This window comes from Felis catus, chromosome D1, assembly GCF_018350175.1.
Source record: "Felis catus isolate Fca126 chromosome D1, F.catus_Fca126_mat1.0, whole genome shotgun sequence".
Taxonomy (NCBI): Eukaryota; Metazoa; Chordata; class Mammalia; order Carnivora; family Felidae; genus Felis; species Felis catus.
In genome coordinates, this window is record NC_058377.1 from 114,428,868 (window position 1) to 114,446,791 (window position 17,924).

Consider the following 17,924-nt stretch of genomic DNA (forward strand, 5'->3'; position numbering starts at 1 on the left):
TAGGACCTTGGGGGGCTTGTTCAGTCTGCAGCAGATGGCTTGTCTGCCCTCCCAGTGCCCACGGCCCTCGCACCTCCACACAAGTGAGAGAGATGTCTGAGAGCAGACCCTAGCCGCTCCTGGCGGGTGCTCGCCCTGGGCCGGGGCAGAGAGGCAGGAGGAGAGGGTGAGGCAGGGCCTGTGGGGAGGGCTCTTCCGCCTGTGTTGCGGGGCCCCAGGTGGTGAGCTGGGGCGTGGACACGGCGCGTGTCACTGCGGGGCCCCCAGGAACATTTCCACGTCGGGTCCAGCTCCGAGTGCTCAGGGTTCCGGTGGGAGGAGGCCCAGCTGAGGGCGTGGCCAAGAGAGGGGCTTTGGGACAGGAGTGGGGACATGTGTGCAGAGGCAGGACCGAGGATGCAGGAGGTGGGGGCTCGGGGAATCCTCCTCTCACCTCTGGACGTCCTCCTGCCTCTGCCCTCGCACCTGCTCAGGCTGGGTCACGTCCTTCGTGTGCCCAGAACGCCCAGCAGGCCAGAGCCCCTGCAAGGGTCTCCGGGTCCTCTCCTACACCCACTCCCCAACCCTGCTCCAGCCACCGCCGGCAAGCCCCGCCCCAGGGCCTTTGCACACACACTGGCCTCCCTTAGCCTCTCCTCAGCGTCCCCTTGTTGACCACCTGGCAACTCCCTGCTCCTTCCCACGCCTCCCAGACCCTCTGGACTGACGCGCATCATCCTTCACCTTCCCACCGTCCTCACGGCAGATGCTGGCTTGCGGGGGAGGGGAGCCCGGGAGAGCCGGTCTGCTGCTCCTGGCTGTGGTTTCCCCTGCGCCCAGACAGGCATGGAGGGCTCCAGTCCTGGCCTCACGTCCGCTGCGGCCCTGGAGTAAACGAGAATTCCCTCCGGTCACCCGCTGTGCGCGAGTGCGGGTGGCGCCCGGCGTTTGGGTGCGCGCAGACCCCAGCCCTTCTGAGCGTCTTCCCTGGTGCTGAGAGCTTATTGTTAGCATGAGCTCTTCGATTTTTGCTTTTGAAAATAATCCCCAAACACCTGTTGAACGGTTCGTTTCTGAAGAGCAGTCTCTGTGGGAGGAAAGCCGCAGCTGGTTTTAGGGGAGGCTTGGAGCTCTCGGCGGGGGGCGGGGAGGGGGAGACCTGGGAGCACCACACGGCAGAGCCCCCAGGAGAAGGCGCTGGCCCCACGTTTCCGCTGGCGGCCGTGGAGCAGACCCGACCCGGGACGCGAGCTCGCAGCGTGGCCGGGAGCGCGTGTGTGTGTGGTGGCACGAGGCGGTCGGCTCCTGGAAGACGCTCACCCTGGCGGAGCCCAAACCGTCTTGCTACTAAGCTGTAACGTCCGATGCCTGTTAACCGTGGGCATCAGCAGAGTTAAAGCAGAAGACCTCACGTGTGAAGGGAAAGTGAAAAAGTACAGACCTTACGACGAGTCGCTAACTCCACCGGGTTCATGTGGCTGGGATGAACACGGCGTGTGGCATTCACGCCTGTGCAGGCAGGGCGGGGTGCGTGCGGCGTGGACTGAGGGGCGTAGGGGAGGAGGGTGAGGCCTGGGCCCTGGGCTGGGTGGCGCTCTGCCCTCAAAGCTGACCCACCTCGAAACTCCACGCCCCATGCTTCCGCGGTTCCCAGACGAGCTGCGTCCCCAGACCGCAGGCCCCAGACGAGCTGGACGCTCGGGGAGAACGAGGACCTGACCCCCAGGTTACCCAGACTCCGAAGAAAGTTGCTGTGGCACAGGGGTCACTCAGCTCTTGTGGGCGCCTGCCAGAGCCCCTCACAGGATCGGGCTTGGGGGGAGTCGTCAGAATGGAACACACACCGGCGGGGTTCTAGAAAAGGCTACAACCTGTCCTGCCCCCGTGCCCCTTGTGAGCCACACGGGACGCCTTCGGGGGTAGAGCTGGGTTCCCTCGACAGTGACACGCAGGCCTCAGCCGGGTTGCAGAAGCCGGCCTGGGATCCAGGCGGGATCACGGTGCCGGGCAAGTGGGGAGGGTGCCAGGAGATGACTGAGGCATCGGGACCCCTCAGGCGGGGAGGGAGGCACAGTAGGCCCTGCATTGGGGCTGGACGGGGGACTTGGGTCGAGATGAGGGCAGAGCGCCCAGGGGTTGAGGCAGCACCCAGCGGTCACGGGGCCTCCGTGGGCACAGTCTGGGAGGAGCGGGGCCCAGCCCTCATCCCTCAGTGACCCAGATTATGGAGACATTCTTCCCCTTGACCTCGCAGGGAGAAACGGGGCAAGGCGGAGAGCGGCTTGCCCAGGCAGAGAGTGCAACCGATGCACGGCCCCAGGGTGGCGGTGAGGGGGAGGTGTCCTTCCACCACCCGGCGGAGCCGTCACCCCTGTCCGTGGGGACACAGTGCCGGTGCCGGCCTCTCGCGGGAGAGCCCTTCGAGGAGTCAGCTCTGAGCCGGGGATGGCCAGTGTGGCCCGGCCACCCTCAGTGAGCAGACGCAGACCTCCACGGGAGCGTCCCTGCTGGCTCACGGGCAGGCTCTGCAATGAGGCCACAGCGGCCCCCGTGGGAAGGGGAAAGACTCCCTCTGAGGCCGATAGCCCTCGCTGAGAGGGAACACCTCCTTCCAGGAACACAGCCAGTGAGGTTTGTTGGGACCATCCCACTGAAAACAGCCCCGAGATGCTAATAGCATATGTTTAAAAGTTCTTTCTGAAGTCTTTGAAAATAGGACAGTGGAAAGGGGGACCCCAGAGAGATGCTTCCAGCAAGTGAGTATTTCAGGCAGCACCGTGGGGTTGGAGGGTGGGAGCCACCATAAACGGAGGGGCGTGCTGTGTTCATGGATTGAAATAGTATGTGAAGGTGTTAGTTTCCCTCGAGGTAACTTACCTCAGCCTGATCCCCGGCCCACAAGTCCCGCCTCTTGGTGGTGGTGAAACTTGGGAGGTTGATTCTAAGCATGTGGGAGTGAGTCCCAACGGCTAAGGAGAGTCAAGGCGTTCTTGTAAAAGAAACAACAGGGTGTGAAGACAGTAAGGACAGTTGTCTGTACTTAGATGACAGACGGAGGGTCCAGTGGGACAGAACAGAGACCGGAGCGCAGGTGACAGCACAGCAAGGCACACAGGGGCTTCTAGTACCTTGTGCCGGCACAGTTAGCCAGACGCGAGATGAGGGGAATTAGGCCCCTGCTCTGGGCCACGTCCAGTCAATTCTGGGGGGACTTGGAATGTAATTCAACACGTAAAGGCAGGAAGATTTTGGAAAGATGGCAGAGAGGCCCTGTGAAGGGAGAGCCCGCCTCCCTGCCTGGACAACATCTGCACAGGCAGAACCCGTCCCATGGGGCCGTTTTGAACCCTGGAGTGTGTTGAAGGCCTGCAACATTCAGGGGAATTCCTAGAAAGCACGTCGCAGTCCATTTCAGCCAATGTTAGGACAACAGCAGCTACCCACCTGACCCCCGGCCCCAGGCAGGCGGTCACGCACGTGTTCTGGAAACAGCCTGCATAGGACCTGCGGGAGCCAGGGTGGCCAAGAAGGACCCTGCCCTCCAAATCCTGGGGATCTGTGCTCTGACGGCTGTTTGCTGCTTCTGACCACAGAGGTGCAGACGGCCAGGGAGCCACTGCTGTTGTTCCACCTCAGCCCCCACCCCCCCACCGCCATTGTCACAGCCTCCTCCCCCGTCAGCTAAAGTGACTTCCCAAGGATTTAAAGGGCTAGTGCCCTTCCCCTCTTCATTCTTCTCTTTTTCCCTTTCTGGGAACCAGACACTAAAGACTGAGACATTCAAAACAACTGCAAATAAGGGGAAAATTAGAACATGACCTGGGATGCCCAGGAAAAGGCTAGGAAAAGACCTGAGCAGACATTACATTTACAGGTTGGTCTGATCCTTGGCACAGGACAGTGTATAACAATAATTTTAAAAATAACATAACATAAAAGCAACACAAACCGCCGACCTGGGGAAGGGGGAGAATTTGATTTCCAGGGTTACCACATTCTTCAGTTCACATGTCCAGTGTTCAATAAAAAAATCATAATGCATACAAAGAAAGCAGAAAGTATGGTTTATAAAAAGGAAGAATAAATCAATGAAACTCTCTCTGAAAAGACCCAATAGCAGATGCACTAGATGAAGACTTTAAAACAACTGACAGAAGTTGTGGAGAAAGTCAAGAAAACCGTGCGTGAACAGAATGGAAATACAAATACAAACCTAAAAAGAAACCAAACAAATTCTGGAGGTAAAAAGCACAAAACTGAAATGAAAAATTCACTAGAGGGGGTCCAAGACAAAATTGTGCAGGCAGAAGAAAAAAATAGTGAACTTGAAGATAGGACAAAGAAAATGGTCAAGTCCAAGGAAGAGAAAGAAAAAAGATCAAAGTGAACAGAGCCTAAGGGATCTGTGGGACACCAGCAAGCAGACCAACACACCCGCTGCGGGAGTCCCAGAAGGCAAAGAGAGAGAGAAAGGGGCAAAGAGAATATTCGGAGAAGTAACGCCTGGGAGCCTCCCAAATCTGACATGAATATAAGCTTCCAGGAAGCTCAACAAACACCAAGGACGTTGTGATCAAACTTCCAGACCCAAAGACAAGGAATCTGAAAGCAGGAGGAGATGGGGGCCTGGGTGGCTCAGTGGGTTGAGCGTCCGACTTCAGCTCAGGGCATGATCTCACGGTTCGTGGGTTCGAGCCCCACGTTGGGCCCTGTGCTGACAGCTCAGAATCTAGAGCCTGCTTCGGATTCTGTGTCTCCCTCTCTCTCTGCCCCTCCCCGGTTCATCTTCTGTCTCTCTGTCTCAAAAATAAATAAACATTAAAAAAAATTTTTTTTAAAGAAAGACAAATCAGCCATCCAACTTTACAGCATAAGGAACCAGAAAAGGGAGAAGTAAGTAGCCAGAGCTAGCAGAAGGGAAAAAAATCATGAAGATGAGAGCCGGGCTTAACAAAACAGAGAAACAGTAGGAAAAAAATCAAGACCAAAACTTGGTTCTTTGTAAAGATCAACAAATTCGGCAAACCTTTGGTTTTGTGGACTAAGTAAAAGAGGGAAGACACAAATACTAAAATCATATTGAAAGAGAGACGTTACTGCCGATTCTACAGAAATAACAATGGTTATAAGAGAGTACTATGAACAATTACATGCCAAAAAATGGATAACTAAGAGGAAATGGGCAAATTTCTAGAAACACAGAACCTACCGAGACCCCATCGCTATGTTTTTAGTTAACTGTATGCTAACTAACTGGAATTTAAGTAAAAACCTTAAAAAAAAAAAAAAGCTACCAAGATTAATCAGGAGGAAATGGGAAATCCTAATAGATCTAGAAGTAGTGAGGAGATTGAACCAGTGATCAAAACTCTCCCAACAAAGAGAAGCCATGGACCTGATGGCTTCACTGGTGAATTCTACCAAACATTTGGAGAACTAACCCCAGTCCTTCCTAAAGTTTTCCAAAAAACTGGGGTGCCTGGGTGGCTCCGTCAGTTGAGCGTCAGACTTCGGCTCAGGTCATGATCTCATGTTTCGTGAGTTCAAGCCCCACGTTGGGGTTTGTGCTGACAGCTCGGAGCCTGGAGCCTGCTTCGGATTCTGTGCCTCCCTCTCTCTCTGCCCCTTCCCTGCTCATGCTCTGTCTCTCTCCGTCTCTCAAAAGTGAATAAATGTTAAAAAAGAAAAAAAAGGTTTTTTTTTTAACTTTTTCAAGAAACCTATGAAGAGGAGGAAATACTTCCTAGCTTGTTCTGTGACGCTGCATTGCCCTGACACCAAAGCCAGACAAAGACACTGTACGGAAAGAGAGCCCCAGACCAGTAGCCACGTGAGCAATGGTGTAGAAACGCCCAACAAAATACTAGCAAACTGACTCAGAAGTTGTTAGAAAATCATACGCCATGACCACATGAGGTTTATTCATGGGATGCAAGGATAGTTCCACACACACACATCAGTGTGATGCACCACATCGGCAGAATAAAGCGGGGGAAACACATCATCGTGTCAACTGATGCAGAAGAAACATTTGGCAGAATTCAATGCCCTTTCATGATAAAGACCTTCCACAAGCCAGAAACACGTGGAAACTACCCAACCTAATAAAAGTCCTAAAACATAAAACTGCCAGGGGCACCTGGTGGCTCAGTCGGTTAAGCGTCAGACTCTTGATCTCGGCTCAGGTCATGATCTCAGTTTGTGAGATCAAGCCCCGTGTGGGCCTCTGTGCTGACAGTGTGGAGCCTGCTTGGGATTCTCCCTCTCTCCCTCCCTTTCTGACCTCCCTGCCTCATGTTCTGTCTCTGTCTCAAATAAGTAAACTACATATACATATACATATATATATATGTATGTATATATATGTATATATGTGTGTGTACATATATGTATGTGTGTGTGTGTGTATATATATAAACTGCCAGTTAGTTTACCAGCAAAAATGGATTTATTTGGGACTAGCAGAGACCTGTAATCCTGGGGAAAAAAAGCTACAGCACAACCAACCATAGGCAAGTCCCCAGAACAGGGGGAAAAGGAGGCTTTTCACGGGGGCTTCTCCTTGGCTGGGCAGTGACAGTCTCTCATTGGCTGGGCTGTGACCGTCTCTCATTGGCTGGGCTGTGATTGTCTCATTGGTTGAGCTCTGACTCTCATTGGCTGGGCTGTGATTGTCTCATTGGCTGGGCTGTGACCATCTCTCATTGGCTGGGCTGTGATTGTCTCATTGGTTGAGCTCTGACTCTCATTGGCTGGGCTGTGACCATCTCTCATTGGCTGGGCTGTGACCATCTCTCATTGGCTGGGCTGTGATTGTCTCATTGGTAGAGCTCTGACTCTCATTGGCTGGGCTGTTGTCAGTGGAGGAGGAAAATATCCTTCCCCCCCGATGGGCTAGCACCTCTCTTCCTGCTGGATTTGCAATTTATTCTTGGATATGACACCAAAACCATAGGTAACAAAAGAAAAAAAATAACCAAATAGTACTTCATAAAAATTTAAAAATTTTGTGCATCCATGGGGCGCCTGGGTGGCTCAGTTGGTTGAGCGTCTGACTTCGGCTCAGGTCATGATCTCGCAGTCTGTGAGTTCGAGCCCCGCGTCGGGCTCTGTCCTGACAGCTCAGAGCCTGGAGCCTGCTTCAGATTCTGTGTCCCCCTCTCTCTCTGCCCCTCCCCCACTCATGCTCTGTCTCTCCCTGTCTCAGAAATAAACATTAAAAAAAAAATTTTTTTTTAATTTTGTGCACCCAAAGACACTATCCACAGAGTAAAAGTCAGTGCACATAATGGGTGAACATATATGCAAACGATACATCTGACAAAGGATTAAAATCCAGAAAATACAGAGAACTTCTTAAAGTCCACAACAAACAAGTCCTAGCGATCCAATTAAAAACAAGGGGGCAAAGGAATAAACATTTCTCCAAAGATGACATACAGGTAGCCAAGAAACACATGAAAAGATGCTCCACATCGCCAGTTGTCAGGAAAACGCAAATTAAAACCACTGTGAGATACTGGTTCATATCCACCAGGACGGCTAGGATTTAGTGACAAGAGCAAGCAAGGTGATGTAGACAAATTGGCACCCCCACACCTCGTACGTTACTGGGAACGTAAATTCGTTCAGTCGCCGTGGAAAACAGTATGGCAGTCCCTGAGAAAATTGAAATTAGAGCTGCCGCACGATCCAACAATTTGACCTCTGAGTGTAGCCCAAAGGAGGTGAAGGCAGGGTCCTGAGGAGACACCCATGTCCGAGCCGCATTCTCCACAGTAGCTAAAATGTGGAAGCCACCCACGCGGCCACGGATGAACAAAATCTGATACGTACACGCAGCGGAATGGTGCTCAGTCATAGAAGAAGGGAGACGCTGACACCTGCGACATCATGGATGAAACTGCAGGACGGATACTCGGTGAATAAGCCAGTCGCGAGAAGGCAAGTACTGTGGGATTCTACCCGTGTGAGTTACCTGGTGTCGCGGAAGCCGGAGAGACAGAGGGTAGAGGGCGGTTGCCTGGGGCGGGGGGCAGGGCCAGTGGAGAGCTACTGCCTCCTGGGTATAGGGTCTCTCGGTTCCTACAAGGTTAAAAGGATCGTGGGGATGGATGGTGGGGATGAGGGACAGGCGAGTGTATTTAATACCACCCAACTGTGTACTCAAAAATGGTTAAGATGGTAAATTTCATGTTATGTATATTTCATCCCAGCTTAAAAAATTTTTTAGGTGGGAGGCAAAATTGTCACGCTTCTAGAAAATAATCCAGGAGACCATATTTCTGATCCCAAGGCGGGGAAAGTTGCGTGAAACAGGGCCAAGAAGCACCAGCCTGAAAAAAGATACTGGCGACTTTGACGCATTAAAATTGTGAACTCGTGCATCCCGTGTGTGGGTTTCTGAGAGGCGACGGTGTGGTGTGGTTTCTCTGCCTGTTGGTTAGGTCCCACATGGGGCCTGGTGAGATGCCAGCCTTCTGAGTCCCGGCTTGTTGAAAATGCCGTGTTTTCATTATCGCTTTTAAATGAGAGTTTACTCGCGTGTGGAGTCCAGCGTTCAAAGGCAGTGTTCGTCGTGCTGTTCCCGGTGCTGGTCCCGGTCTCCCTGGGGGGCGAGCACACGGTCTTGTCCTTCCGGCAGCTCTGAGCTTTTGTCTTTGCCTCGGGACCCTCAGACCTCACCACCTGGCCTCTTCTTTCCCGTTCCCGGCACTCCCTGAGTGCCTTCAGTTCGGGAAGGTCATCGTCATCACATGTCTGTCCAAGTACTGCCCTGTGGCCATGGCCCCCTCTCACCACGGTGCGTCCCCCAAAACCTTTTGTCCAGGACGTCTGTCGGTTTCACTTTCTTGTTTTCAGCTCTTCTATTTTAAAATGTCTTTCTATCTCTGTCGTGGTTTTTCTGTCTGTGGGGGAAGACGTGCCCACTTTTCCATCTGGAAACCAGAAATCCCTTTTCAAAAATATTTAAAGTTTAAGCAACAGTGTTTTGTCTTTATGCGCTGTGTTGGTTTTTATAGCTACCTCCTCCAGGGCCACGGTGGAGCCCTGTGGCTGACGGTGTGGACTCTGGAGTCAGATCTCCCGGACTGAGCCTGGCTTTCACCCTTACTGAAGCGAGTGTTTCCATTGCTGCGTGCCTCAGTGTCCCCACCTGTAAAGCGGGAGAAATAATGGCTCACGCTGCATCGGGGGCCACCCCGCAGGAGCTGCACTTCATGGACACGAGCTCTTGTCCACGGCAAGAGATGCTCATGTTCCCGGTCCCTTAGGAACATGTTTAAATTGGGTAAGAAGTACGTCTATTTAAGGAAGAGAGTGTACCGTGGGAATGACAGGCGTTTAAGGAATGCTGTTGTTTTGCACGGGGGTTAACAAAGACTCAGGAAATCAGACCAGAAGTTCAGGGTAAGCTTTCAGAAGTTGGTCCCAGGAGTGGGCAGCAGGCCTCATTTGCTGCACGAGCCGTCTCCGGCCGGCCAGGGCCCAGGGTGACCTGCCCTGGATGGACCTCTTGAGATGGTAGGAAAGGCCAGCAGTGGCCTTAAGAGAGCCCAGGCCCTTCTCCCTGGGCCCCCAGCCCCACCTTCCCCTGGCGTGGGGGGTGGGGGTGGGGGCATGGGAGCCACACTGAGTGCAGAGGCAGGTCATGTGACTCAGGGAGGGGGAGAGACCCTCCCACTCAGCCCCCACCAGCAGCGTCCTTTGCCTCCCCAGGTGGCAGTACCCCCTGAAACCAGCTCTGCCCACTTGGGGGTCTCTCTCGTCCTTCTGGCCCAGGTAGGTGGGGCGCCTTCTGTGTCTGGTTAGCACCTCTCCTGTCTGCGCCCCCACCTGCTCCCCCACCCTTCCCACACCCACCACGTGCACGTGGAGCTCTCTGGGTAGAGCGGCAGCAAAGAAGGCAGAGATCCCTGCCCCCTGCCCCCGCCTCCCTGGTGAGATGAGAAAAGAAGGGCCCTCGCAGAGCAAGTCGAGGTGGGACAGGTGCCTCCAAGAAAACACACCGAGTGAGACCCGGGCCGGGCCAGGCCCTGCAGCAACCAGCAGCTGCCTTGGGGTCTGGGCAGCATGGAGCACCCCTCTTCCGTGTGCACCCAGCCCACGAGGCAGCTGCTGCCTGCGCTGACACGGCCCTGGGCTGCGTCCACGCTGCCAGCGGGTTTTCCGGTCTTCCGACACCAGTGAAACAGTCTCCTTATAAATCCCGTGTGTTTGAAATGATGACTCACGCCTGGCCCCAGCCAATTCCCCACAGCCCAAGACTGACCCCGAGGGGCCTCCTTGCCCCTCACCCACCTGTCCCTCCCAGCGGGTCCGGCACGAGCCCTGGGGGTGCTATACAGCCTGAGGGGCCCTGCCTGGCCCACAGACACACGGAGGGGGGCACTCAGTTGGCGGAAAAGACTCCAGGGCCAAGACATGTACACAATGCTCAGCGTTTATTTGCAAGATCGGGGCGGAGTGAGCAGAGGGAGCTCCGACGCCCCCCACCCCTGCCCCGGGCCCTCCTGTCGGCCATGGTAACCCCACGCCTGGGTCCAGACACGGGCCTGCCTGGCACCGCTCCCTGGAGGCTGCCGGCCTGGCCTTGCCTGGACGGGCCTCAGCCTGAATTCTGCTGCAGGAGGTGGCCAGCAGGAATCTGTTCCCCGGGGCTTTGAGGAGCAGCGGGGGGCAGGAGGGGGGCACGCAGGCCCACAGTGCAGGGAGCAGCATGGTAGCTGATGCGCACTTTGCTATGGGGCACACCTCTGACGCCAAGAAGGGGGCGAGTCCGGACGGAGCAGGCGCTTGTGTCTCAAATGAGGGGTCGGCCCTGATGGCCAGGCAGGTGGCCAAGACGTGCTGAAGGGGCTCCGAGGGCAAGGCCCCCTCCTGGAGCCCCCCTCAGGCGGGCCGTCATGGCACCATCACCTCCAGGGCGCAGGTGTCGCGAGGGCACGGGTGGAGGGTGTGCTCGGACTCCTGCAGCAGGCTGGCCCGGCTGTCCGGGGTTGGGTAGTGAGCGTTCTGGCTCCGGAGGGGGAGGGAGGGAGCTTGTGGGATGGGGTCAGAATGGCAACAGCCAGTGGTGGACCCCTAGATCGAGAAGATGGGGGTGCTGTCCTCGGGAGCCTCGGGAGCAGGGACGCAGGACGCAGCACAGCTGCACTCGTCCACGTGGGTGTAGGTGTGCTGGACCGCTGTCCCATCGGGACACTGCATGGTCACCACCTCCTCGTGAAGCCTTGTCTCCTGGCAGCAGGTGCACTGACGCTGCATGGCCTGGGCCTCCATGGAGAACCTGCAGATTTGAGTGGCCACCCTCAGGACCCGCCTCGTCCAGCCCCAGCCACCCAGCTCTTGCTTTCTCTGGGGCCTGGAGACGATGGCTCCCGCCCACTCACGGGCAGCCCTGAGCTTGTCCTCGGAGCACTGGGGGCTTCTCTGACCTGACCTGGGACAGCGCTCAGGGTCACCGAGCTCTGACCTTCTCTGGTCAGGCCCCCTCCCTTCTTGGAACCAGCTCATCAAACTAGCTGATCGGGACAAGACCCTCCTCCCTCCAGGAACCACCCCCCCCCCCCCCCCAGGGTCTTGAGCCAACGTCACATCCTTCCTTCTGCTCTCCCGGCCTACTTGCTCCACCTGGCAGAAGCCAGGGCGGTCTGGGGCGGGGAGGGGGCCCTTGGGAGGGGCGCCGGCCTCGCTCACTTGGACACTCCTGGGCACGAGCCCTCGCAGAAGGTGACGTTGACCGGGGCCTGGGTGGCGCAGCCCTGGTGTCTCAGGACCGTCCTGTTGACCCGGACTTGGCAGGAGTCTGGGCGGAGGGAGGAAGGGCGGTGGAGGTGCGGGAAGGGCTCTCCCCTGACCTGGGCCGCTCCTCCCACCCTCGGGAGCCCCGCGTTGCGCTCGGGGTGGGGTCCTGGGGCTAGAGGCAGCTTGGGGCAGAAATCAGTGCATAGAGACTGGGAGGGGCTGGAGGGTGGGGGCAGGTAGGCGGGCCTCAGCTTACCCACTTCCTCACAGGAGTAGCAGCAGCCAGTTTTCCTGAGGATGCCCTGCAGGGGTGGGGGAGACAGAGCGGGAAGGGGGGGGGCTGGGGGCTGGGCAGGAACTCCCAAGAGTAGGAGCGCGGGCGGGGCCTCTGGGGCAGAGCGTGGGCGGGCTTCCCAGGAGTGGGGCGTGGCCTCCTAGGCGGGGAGTGGGGAATCGGGTGGGCGTGGCCCTGGTGGGGCGTGGCCTCCGGGGACGGGCGTGGGCGGGGCCCTTGGGAGGGATCTCCAGGACGCGGGCGGCCCCGGGACACACACCTTGCAGCTGGACGGGTCCGGGCAGGGCAGCGGCCTCGGGGTGAGCACGTGGAGCCCGTTCTTGGCGTCGCAGCGGTACTCCGTGCAGTTGTCCACGAGGCTGTTGACCCAGGTCTCGTTGGGCTGCAGAAATGCGATGGGGAGGGTGGAGACCCACAGGGGAATGAATTATCTGGTGGGCTGAGAAGGGCTGAAGGGAAGTCTCCCCTGGCGGGGGGGCGGGGGGGCGGAGACCGAACCCCCTCTTACCTGGACCAGCCGGCCGTCCGGGGTGAGACACGCTGTCTGCACGCACTCCCCACAGCACTGTCCGTCCACCTTCTGGTACTGGAAGCCCTGAGGGACAGGGACGGTTCCATCCTCACCCCCAGCCCCCCTCCCCAGCCCTCCTGAACCCCATCCATACCCTAAGGGCCCAGCGACCTCCTTAGCAACCTGCCCAGGGCTGCCACCAGGCAGGCACTACCGGCGTCTGCCCAGGAGGGTGTACCTGGGGGCAGGTGGTGCTGCAATTGTCCTCCTCACACTGCACCGTTGGCTGCTGGGTGTCCACGGACAGGCAGGTGCATGTGTGGCAGGGAGTGACCGCTGGGAAGGTTGCACCGATCTGCGGTGGTTGGGGTGAGGGGAGGCAACATTGAGGGCACGGGTAGGGGCACAGGACCGGGGCCAAGACCCTTCCTTGCTGCTGGCTGGGCGGCAGGAAGGGAGGGCCTACAGAAAGTGGTTTCTTTGTTCTTTAAATAGAATTCTGCATGTACCCCCTGGCTGAGCATAGACCGGGGCAGAGGCAGGGAAGGCAGGCAGGCTGGAGGGGGCTGGGAGGGCATGGTCCTACCCCAGCCCTCTTGCTGTGAGGAGGCTCCTGGGAGACCCTGAACCTAAGCTCTCAGAGGCAGGCATTCAGCCCATGGCCCTCCCAGGCCCTCGGCAGACAGTGCCGCCCCTGTGTCCCCCTCCTTCATGTCTCCACTAGGCTCTACAGGACCCAGAGCCCCATGCTTATCTGCTCTCAAGCAGGAGGCTGCAGGCAGGGCTGGGCCTGTCCAGACGAGGGGTGGAGGTCCCCTAGCCGAGGTGCGGAACCCAGGGCCCCACCCACTGCCCCCTGGCTCAGCAGAGCCCTTACCCCATAGGCGGTGCCATTGTAGGTGCACAGCTTAGGTCCTGGAAGGAAAGGGAGGGCTGAGCACCTGCCCAGGTGTTAGGGGGAAGTGCTCACCCTCCGCCGCCCGAGCCCCACCCCAGAGAATCCCCAGCACAGCTCACGGCAGCTGAAGGTGGGGCAGCAGTCGCCCTCCTCCTGGGTGGCCACCAGCTCCTCTCCCGGCACACATTTGGGTGGGCTCTGGGGGCAGGTGGTCGTGTTGCAGACTGTGGGAGAGTCGGGGCGCTGTCAGGGGCACCCCTGCAGCTCCCCTTTTCTGGCTGTGCCACCTCACAGTCTAGGGGAGTTTCTTGCAACAGTCATATTTTTTTCCTGGGGGTTGAATCTTCTGGGTTCCTGCTGGATCCCCACGCTGTACCCAGCCACACCAGAAGCCACCAGCCTCATTTTAGGTAGAAAAATGAAGCACCAAGAGGCCCACCAACTGGCCCCCTCCTCGGCCCTCCTCACCCTGTGGCCAATGGGGGCACGGGGCTCACCGCACAGCGTCTCCAGGCAGCACGGCTTGTCAGCCACAGGCCTGGTCACAGTCACCAGGCCCGCCCGGCTGCACTGCAGGGGCCGGTCCTGGGCTTCGCACAGCACGGGCGTGCACCGCACCGACAGGGAGCCCTCGTGACACACGCAGTCCTGGCAGTTGCTGACCCACCGCTCCCCGGGCTGGAAGAGACCAGTCAGGGTCCCTGGAGACTCCCGGACGGTGCCCTGGCTCTTGGGCTGCAGCCCTCAGTGTGGTCATGCCAGCCTTTGGCCTCCCGCTCAAGCTGCCGTCTGTGCGGCAGCCCGGGCGACAGGGATGTGTCCCACACCGGGGCACCCCACGCCAGCCCCCCACAGGGCTGCCCGGGCAGAGCAGGGTGCCCTGAGATGGGGCTTTCCCTCCCATTGCTCAGGCGAGGGGGCAGGTAGCTGGGGGGCAGAATACTCACAGATTTGGGAAACCCGTCTGGTCCCACACAGCCTGCAAGGGGAGAAGGAAGGGGAAGATCACTGGGGGTGCTGGGTTCCAGACCCAGTGGGCAGAGACCGCAGGCCCTGGGACATGTCTTTGCGGGCCTGGCTGCCCCCACCCCCAGCAGAGGCCTCTTCTTCCCGCTGGGGACACAATTCCCTGGGGAACTCGGTGTCACGGCCACACCGCGCCCTCTGTGGAGTGAGCACCCAGGAGGGACGGTCCCGGACCGGCGTCTTCCCACCCCAGAGCTCCCCCTGCAGCCCTGTGGCTCAGGTCAGGGCAGCCGCGGCGGGTGCTTACCGCACTCGCGCACGCAGACGTTGGTGTGCGTGTTGAAGAGGGTGTGTCCATCCGGGCAGAAGCAGCCTTCCGCCAGCCCCTTGCCCACTTCGCTCTGGCGCCTGCAAGGACAGGAGGGCATTCCTAGGACCCTCGATCCACATGAGTGCGGTCCGAGGGGCGAGGGCCGAGGGCAGGGCGGGCTGCTGGGGTTGGCCAGCTGCCCGGGGCCACTCGGGAGCGAAGGCTCAGAGATCGGGGTGGGGGAAGGGAGCCCCAGGCCCTCTGGTGCCCCCGGACCTCGCAGGCAGGCTTTACCTGGAGTCGCAGGACGCGGGCTGTGCGGGGCCACACGGCTGGTACACCTTGCCGGACGGACAGGTGAAGTCTGGGGACAGAGACAGGTGTCAGGTGGGCCAAGGAGGCCAGAGCCCCCAGGGGCCGCCCCGACTCACTGCACAGCCCGCCGGTGGCGTCGCGCCAGCTGCTGCACACGCCCTGGGCACGGCAGAGTGCTGCGTAGGCCTCCAGGCTCATGCAGGGCGCCTGGCGGTCGGCTTGGCAGCCATCACTGACGCAGGAGCTGAAGAACGGGCCCGGCGGGATGAGGCCGTGGCACTCTGCGAAGACCCTGTGGGCAGGGGCGGTCAGAGGCCAGGGCAGAGAGCAGGTCGCCGTCCCAGGACCACCAAACCCAGAGGAGAGACTCACGGGCTCAGCAACAGCTCGCAGAGAGGTGCTGGGGGGCATGGGGAGGAGGTGGGCGTGGCGGGTGGTACCGGGGGCTGGGGGGTGGGTGCCCCGCAGTCCTCCCTGCTGCTCTCCCTGACCAGCCAGGTATGGGCCATGTCTTGGCAGGTGGGGGCGGTGGTGCCGTCTGGCTGGCGGCAGTCGTCTGTCTGGCTGTTGGTGCAGGTGCCTGGGGAGGTGGGGCAGCAGGGTCACGGTCTTGCCCTTGCCCCTCCCCCCACCTGCGCTGAGGCGGCTGTGGCCCCCACTCACCGCACTGGCCCTCCGTGTTGTGGCTGAAGCGGGTGTAGGGCAGCCGGACCTGGAAGACGTGTCCGTCGAAGCTGATGCTGACTTCAAGGGCAGGAATGTCGATGCCCATCGTGGTGGTGCCTGTCACGGACACACTCACGCCGTTCTTTGCAAAGCCCGGGCTCACTTGCTTTCGGTCAAACAATATCTGAGGACATATCAGGGGGTGGGGGTGGGGGATCCATGATCGGGCGGTGGGGCGGCAGGGCCTGCCTTGGAGGCTCTCCCTCCCGCGTGCTGGGGCCCCAAGTCCTTGGGGGAGTCCCAGCTGGCTGCGTTCGGGCCCCCGGGGCGTCATGGCACGCCCTTTGCCCTTCCAGAGGCCCCTCCGGGGGCTGACCTCCAGGCCTGCAGGCCTTCCCCGGTGATGCAGGGCAGGGCCACTCACCAGGGGCTCCTCCTGCCCGTTGGCGCCGGTGCTGGTGGTGAGGATGACCTCCGTGGACTTATAGCGGGTGCTGAGGGCGCGGGGACACTGGGCAGTGGCTGAGGTGGCCCCACAGTAGTAGTTGTGCATGTAGATGCTGAGGTTCCCGTGGCGCGGGCGGATCTCCCGCATGAGCACGTGGGTGCAGTTGTCCACGAAGGAGTAGGAGGTGCCGTCAAAGGTGTTGTAGTGAGAGTTACCCCAGCCGCTGCACAAGCCTGCGGGACATGGGCAGTCCCCTCACCCCAAAAGTGCCACCTGGGGGAGCCACTCAACTGCCCTGGGCCTTGGCTGCCTCTTTTTTAAATTTTTTTTTTTTAAATGATTATTTATTATTGACAGACAGAGAGAGACAGAACCTGAGCAGGGGAGGGGCAGAGAGAGGGAGAGACACAGAATCCGAAGCAGGCTCCAGGCTCTGAGATGTTCAGCACAGAGCCCGACGCGGGGCTCGAACTCACAAACCGCGAGATCATGACCTGAGCCGAAGTCGGACGCTCAACCGACTGAGCCCCGCAGGCGCCCCTCGGCTGCCTTTTTTATAAAATGGGCGAGTAGGCTGGATGGTGGCCCTGAAGGATAAGGACATGTTCCCAGAGCCTGAGAATGGACCCTTATTTGGGGAAAGGGTCTTCATGTCAGTAATTACGTTAAGTATCTAGAGGATACCATCCCGAATTACCAGGGTCGCTCTAGCCCAGTGATAAGTGTCCTTGTAAAGAAAGGAGTGGCCACAGGAAGGCCGAGCCACGGCTGGAGGCCCGTGGCCACAAGCCTAGGGATGCCTGGAGCCCCCAAAGCTGACAAGGCAGGGAGGGCCCTCCCTGCAGCCTCAGGCATTCCTGGTGTTGTGACCCAGTGTGCGGTCCTCACTTCTCCCGGAACCTGCCGTCCAGGCGTCCAGGGCCCAGGCCGGAAGTGCTCCCAGGCGGCAGCTCCATGAAAGACGCCCAGAAACCCCGGGGACAACGGCGCGGCTGCTGCTCCCGTGTGCACGCCCACCCCCCGTTCAGGAGCCCCTTCCATGTGGGGGGCTCCCTGCACACCCCCCAGCCCCATCCAGCTTACACTCGCACTCAAAACGGAAGTCACACGGCTCGCTCCCCTGCCACACTCTGACTGGCCGATGCCCATTCACGCAGCTCACGCTGGCCGCTGACTTCCGCTCCAGAAGCACCATGCGGTTGTTGCCTTCACACCGGGCCACCGTGCAGTCCGGCAGGGTCCAGGACTCGTTCACCTGGGAGACAGAGGGTACGGTGCTCACCGGCTGGGGGCCACGAGACCTGCCACGTGGCCCTGCCACAGCCTCAGGTCCCTTGTTGCCCAGGGCGGGCCCTGTGTCCTGGGCCAGCCGCAACCCTTGGCGCCTTCCTCCGGCACTACCCGTGGAGGGGTGAGCGGGGGCCACCCACAGCCCCAAGCAGGGCAGGGCTCAGCCCCCAGTTGGTTGCCCAACCCCAGGCACACAGCAAAAAAAGGAAGCACAGGCAGGAAGCGCACCTGTCGGGGAGGGACGAGGAGGTCGCAGGGAGGAGCTGCGGAGGAGGGGGACAGGGGAGCCGAGGATGCTGGGGGTGAGGAGGTGGGGCAGGTGCTCTGGAAGCGGTCAATCTCACAGCGCTGGTTGCAGATGGCAGAGAAGTGGCAGCCCGCACTGTCCGTCTTGTTGTAGACCACATCCCCTGTAGAGGAGAAAATCACCAAGGGGATCACGCCAAGTTTACCTCAGGACAAGGTGGGGCTTGGGCGGCACCACCTGAGTCGCAGGAG

The 17,924-nt window shown here is 59.0% G+C and overlaps 2 protein-coding genes across 2 annotated transcripts in view; one reads left to right on the plus strand and one right to left on the minus strand.

The window, feature by feature from the left end:
* The first annotated feature begins 8,695 nt into the window (after positions 1 to 8,695).
* LOC109492311 (collagen alpha-1(I) chain-like) overlaps positions 8,696 to 17,924 on the plus strand; it is a 48,257-nt gene continuing 39,028 nt past the window's right edge. Inside the window, exons 1-2 of the transcript XR_006586759.1 lie at positions 8,696 to 9,271; positions 9,700 to 9,762. The gene's annotated coding sequence lies outside the window, so the exon portion shown is untranslated. The remainder of the gene's footprint in view (positions 9,272 to 9,699; positions 9,763 to 17,924) is intronic.
* Positions 10,049 to 17,924, minus strand: part of MUC5B (mucin 5B, oligomeric mucus/gel-forming) — a 36,798-nt gene continuing 28,922 nt past the window's right edge. The window contains exons 32-49 of the mRNA XM_045039739.1: positions 17,655 to 17,836; positions 17,220 to 17,391; positions 16,113 to 16,369; positions 15,686 to 15,872; positions 15,395 to 15,602; positions 15,139 to 15,314; positions 15,002 to 15,071; positions 14,705 to 14,805; positions 14,379 to 14,410; positions 13,929 to 14,109; positions 13,551 to 13,655; positions 13,411 to 13,448; positions 12,772 to 12,888; positions 12,531 to 12,617; positions 12,282 to 12,404; positions 11,984 to 12,029; positions 11,680 to 11,788; positions 10,049 to 11,269 (exon numbers count right to left, since the gene is read on the minus strand). Coding sequence (XP_044895674.1) covers positions 11,065 to 11,269; positions 11,680 to 11,788; positions 11,984 to 12,029; positions 12,282 to 12,404; positions 12,531 to 12,617; positions 12,772 to 12,888; positions 13,411 to 13,448; positions 13,551 to 13,655; positions 13,929 to 14,109; positions 14,379 to 14,410; positions 14,705 to 14,805; positions 15,002 to 15,071; positions 15,139 to 15,314; positions 15,395 to 15,602; positions 15,686 to 15,872; positions 16,113 to 16,369; positions 17,220 to 17,391; positions 17,655 to 17,836 — 2,396 coding nt within the window. The 3' untranslated portion in view covers positions 10,049 to 11,064. The remainder of the gene's footprint in view (positions 11,270 to 11,679; positions 11,789 to 11,983; positions 12,030 to 12,281; positions 12,405 to 12,530; positions 12,618 to 12,771; positions 12,889 to 13,410; positions 13,449 to 13,550; positions 13,656 to 13,928; positions 14,110 to 14,378; positions 14,411 to 14,704; positions 14,806 to 15,001; positions 15,072 to 15,138; positions 15,315 to 15,394; positions 15,603 to 15,685; positions 15,873 to 16,112; positions 16,370 to 17,219; positions 17,392 to 17,654; positions 17,837 to 17,924) is intronic.